The sequence below is a fragment of the Megalobrama amblycephala genome, linkage group LG7 (genome assembly GCF_018812025.1).
Source record: "Megalobrama amblycephala isolate DHTTF-2021 linkage group LG7, ASM1881202v1, whole genome shotgun sequence".
In the NCBI taxonomy this organism is placed as follows: domain Eukaryota; kingdom Metazoa; phylum Chordata; class Actinopteri; order Cypriniformes; family Xenocyprididae; genus Megalobrama; species Megalobrama amblycephala.
In genome coordinates this window covers 13,315,597-13,320,334 of record NC_063050.1, presented here as the reverse complement: position 1 = coordinate 13,320,334, position 4,738 = coordinate 13,315,597, and the positions used below count along the sequence as shown (strand labels likewise).

The window sequence follows — 4,738 nt, the reverse complement described above, 5'->3', positions numbered from 1 at the left end:
ATTTTCGCTAAATTGTACAATCACAGATGCTCCAAAAACTTACAGATGGAAAAACCACCGCGAGCAACTCTGCAATCTGCACGTAATTGCGCTCAGCGTCTGTCAGTGCTCTTGAGGGATATGTGACTGGGCGTTCCTGTTGCAGTAAACATGCACTGAGGCCATCTTTTGATGCGTCAGCTTGAAGCACAATTTGCTGGTCCGGGTCAAAAAACCTGAACACGAGAGCCTCAGTGAGTGCTTTTTTTAATCTGTCCAGTGCTGCATCATGCTCAGGCATCCACAACCATTGTGAGTCTTTCTCAGCAACTGTCTTAATGGAGCCGTCAAAACTGCTTTGTTTCTTATGTACTGTAACAAGTATTTTGTCATGCCCAGCAGTCTCTTAGGTCTTCTGGAGCGGGCATGTGGACAATTGCTTCTACCTTTTCACTGTCCAGTTGAACACCCTCTGCACTTATTATGTGGCCCATGTATCTCACTTTTGTGACTTTGTACTGTATTTTGTTCGCATTGAACTTGATGTTCAGTTCTTTGGCTGTCCATCACTTTCTGTGTGCTCCTTCTCATCAACCGCTGCAATGATCATATCATCAGCAATCCCATGCACACCACTAATGTCACCAAAGCCTCACTGAACACCTCACTGGAGGATTTTAGGCCAAATGGAAGACATTTGAACCTGAAGCGTCCCCAAGGTGAGTTAAAAGTACACAGCAATGATGAAGCTTTTTCTAGCTTAATCTGCCAGTACCCATCCTTTTCGTTCAAAATTGTGAACAGTTTGTTAGCGACCAGTTTGCTCTGTACATCCTCTGGTGTTGGTATGGAGTAGTGCTGGCATCTGTTTAGTTCACGAGGATCAAGACATAAGCGAGTCATTTTTCTTTTCAGTTTCCACCAGACTGTTGACCCATTTTGTTGGCTCTGGCGCAGTGACATCATTCTGCACTAACTGATCCAGAGTTTCTTTAGTCTGTTCATTATGGCCAGGGGAATCTTTCTACATCCATGAACCACTAAGGAACCTCTGGATCAATGTATATGTGTAATTGTCCAAGCCCTTGGAACACCTCTGTGTGGCTTTAAGTCAGTTGTAGTTGTGTTTCATTTTCTGAGAGAGCAAGCATGATGTTAAACCAACATCACATTGTAACAATGATTCAATGCCATTTCCATTGATAACATTGAAAACTAATTGTTGTCATTGAAAACTAAAAAAGTAGTGCTTGAAATGTGCTTGAAATGTGCTTGAAATGAATTTCATTTTACAGATCTGTACGAACCCTGTAAGGAGATTCATGTTCATTTTGCTTAAAATTTCAATATTATCTTACGCAAAATTAATAAGTTGCCATTATGCATCAGCAAATGTTTCCCAAGCTATGAACAAGAGTAAAATATTGTTTTACTCACTTCTCTTATTCATGTTGAGACAGATGTTTTGTTCTAAGATAAGGATTTTTTTTTTACTATCATGCAAGATGTTTATAAAAACAACATTGTTAGGATGATCTTTGATTGTGTGTTTATAGTTTTTTTTTTTTTTTTTTTTTTTTTGCACAGTGAAATATTTATGTAAAAATTCTGTTCAAAAAGTGGCGGTCCAAAACCCAACAACAGAGAATATGCTGCTGTGTAGTGAGAATACAATCCTGATATCCAAAGCAGTTGACCTGACCTGTCAAAGTACATGCAAATATGGGAATAGTGTACAGAAAAGCTGAACAAAACAAAGTGGAGGAACATTTGTGGTGAGGTAAACATAACATACAAGTGAGCAATTCCTGTTATAGTCCATCAAATTGTATTGTTTTTTTTTATTTCCATTTATTTGGAAAGGGACAGATACAATAAACACTGATCAAACTGAGACAACAGCCATCCAATGCAAGTATCATAGTGCTTTTAGCTAAAGCTAATTTACAACACTCATCTGTAGAAAGGGCTTTTATTGACTACAATTACATCAACACTAAAAATAAACAATAAAATAAAAATAAACATGAATGCAAGTTTGTTATTAAAACCTGCAGCAGATTTTAAATGATCAGGGAGTGAATTTCAACGTTTTGCACCTTTCAGTGAGTCTGAACAAAAGATGTTTTACAGAATAAAATGTTACAGTTGCTGCCAGAAGCCGCTCTGGTGAATCTGAACCACTGCAATCTCTTGAAAAATGACATAACGGCTGAGGGGCAAAACCATTTAAACATTTGAATACAAGATTTACATACTGAAAATTAACAAAATGAGCAAAACTTACAATCTTATTTTACAATGATAATATTTTATTTGTTTCCTATCCAAAATAAATATAAAGACATTAAATCTGATAAATTACAGACGGGTTAATCTGAGACTACATTGTTAATCCATAAAACTAATCATATCATAAAACTAATAAGATTAGATTAAGGTTGATTGTTTTACATATCTTTTTAACATGGCTATTAAAATTTAACTAAGAATGTAAATCTTGTATTTTTACAATAAATCATACATATAATTTATATTGTCTCTGCAAGCCCATAAAAGATTTTGACTAAACATTGTTTTACAAGGCAATGTATATGTTGATATGACTAAAATGAAAGATTAAAAAACATTATTTTTAACAACCATACATACTACTGTAAAGCAATAGATTTCTATTGATTCATGATTTATAAATGAATCAGTATCATATATAGGCCTACATGAAGAAATGTATGTAATGCAACATGAAGCACATTTATAGCTTTTTAAGACAGACAAAGTTGAGTTCATCCTCACAATTTTTGGGTGTCCAAATATTATTTTGTCTCTCCAGAGCTCCACAGCGCAGGTTTCTGGCAGGACACTGGAGCTCCCCCTCCACAGACCAGGCTTTATATTGAAGATTGTGTCCACTGACCCAGAACCAATGACCAGCCATGAAGCGCAGGCCGGTCCACACAGAAGCTGTCTGGGATGATGTAGTGATATTTATCACCTCTGCCATAATCATCTCAGATCTTAGACTCACCAGGTCAATGTAGTTCTGTCTGCAGTAGTCCAGGGCTTCATCCCACGTCTTGTTCTGATGCACCAGAATGGGCTCAAAGACCCGCATACAGTAAAATGGCAGAGTCGCTGAGCACAGACCATTGTGCAGTTTATAATTATATTTTCTTACAGCGCAACACTCTTGAGTGATCCTGTCTGGTTCCCCAGTGTCCCAATTGTCAATTTTTTCATCCTCACCTCCAGACCAAATCCATTTTTCTGGGTTGTTAGGACTCATGAGCAGTCCAATCCAAAAATATTCATTTCACATTCATATTCACTTCTGGATTTCTAGAGAGCAGTTGTGCCTCTTCTTTATTGACGGTGGACAGGTCATCATGGTGTTCTCTGCAGTACGTCTGTGCATCTTTCCAGGTCATTAATTTATTCACAAACACGTGTTTTCTGTGGAGACTGAAGCTCAGTCCAGAGAGACTCAAAAACAGGAGCAGAGTGACGACAGCCTTCATTTCTCAACAGATGATCTACTCAGCGCAGAGTTTGTGTGATCTCAGTGATGAAGGGGCAGTTTTTATTTCTGTGAGAGACAGGCACTGACCAACCAGATGGCCAGATTCTTCAAGTATTTGTGTAGCAAATATCCAAACCAAATGAGCTGGAACACACACACACACACACACACACACACACACACACACACACACACGCAAGCAGATACTAGTGTTTTTGTAGATTTTGAAGAAACACTTTCATTTTGTCTCTTCAGTCCTCTGATTTTTTTATTTTACTTGCCAGACTTTGTACATGGAATGCAAGAACAATAGGGGAAAAAACTACAGAAATATAATGTAAAATATTAATATGAAACATAATTTTCATATTTTCTGTAATAAAATAAGAACAAATAATCAAACTACAAGCAATAGCACAAATAAACACAATAAAACAAAGATACAAATTAAATAAACAGCTTTTCAGGTAGATCTAACAGTAGTTAGACACAAATTAGGTACAGAAATTGAATAAAGTAATCAACTGTAAAATAACACTGCAGTAACTTCATTGTATGAATGAAATATACACTGTTTGATTCTCCATTGTCCCAGCTGGCACTTGTTTCCGTCTCACCAGCTTTGTGAATGCTCAGCATTAATGCCATGTTCAGAGGGTGAGGCTTTTAGTATTTGAGTAGCAAATGTTCTGTCACGAATGCAGGACAATCTGCTGATCCATTCAAACAAATACAAGAATAACAAACTGAGTGACATCCTGATGCAACACTTTTAAATCTGGGTTAGGAAGCCCAAATTTGAGCAAAACCCTTTGATCTGCCCTGAAACAGACTGGTTCAACCATGGTCAGATTCAGAGAAGAAGATATTGAAATATATAATATCGAATCAATAATCAAAATTCAGTTTCAGTGTTGTGTATTATGTTTTGTCTTTGTTGGGCAGAATATTGATCTGCGGCAGACATTGCTGTCCAATAAAGCCACAGGAGCTGAGAAGATTCAAGAAGAGGGAAAGGGGGGCGCTGCGTGAAACGCATTGGGAACCTTCTGCGTGATATCGTCATTGAAGCACTCCTGTATCCAACCAATTGTGTAACGAGACGTCAGAGACGGGTGACGTCACGGACCAGGAAACTATAAAGCATGCCCGGATGCAGAGAACACTAGCTTCTGCTATCTTCAGCAAGCGCTCCATGTTATCCCGTGTCATATTTAGTGTTTGTCTGTCTTTCCATTA

The 4,738-nt window shown here is 37.7% G+C and overlaps 1 protein-coding gene across 1 annotated transcript; it reads right to left on the bottom strand.

The window, feature by feature from the left end:
• Positions 1-2,539: 2,539 nt before the first annotated feature.
• LOC125271719 (macrophage mannose receptor 1-like) lies at positions 2,540-3,552 on the bottom strand. The gene is given in 2 exon segments (XM_048195899.1): positions 2,540-3,301; positions 3,303-3,552. Coding segments are annotated over 2 exon segments (762 nt in total). The 5' UTR covers positions 3,498-3,552; the 3' UTR covers positions 2,540-2,734.
• Positions 3,553-4,738: the final 1,186 nt, after the last annotated feature.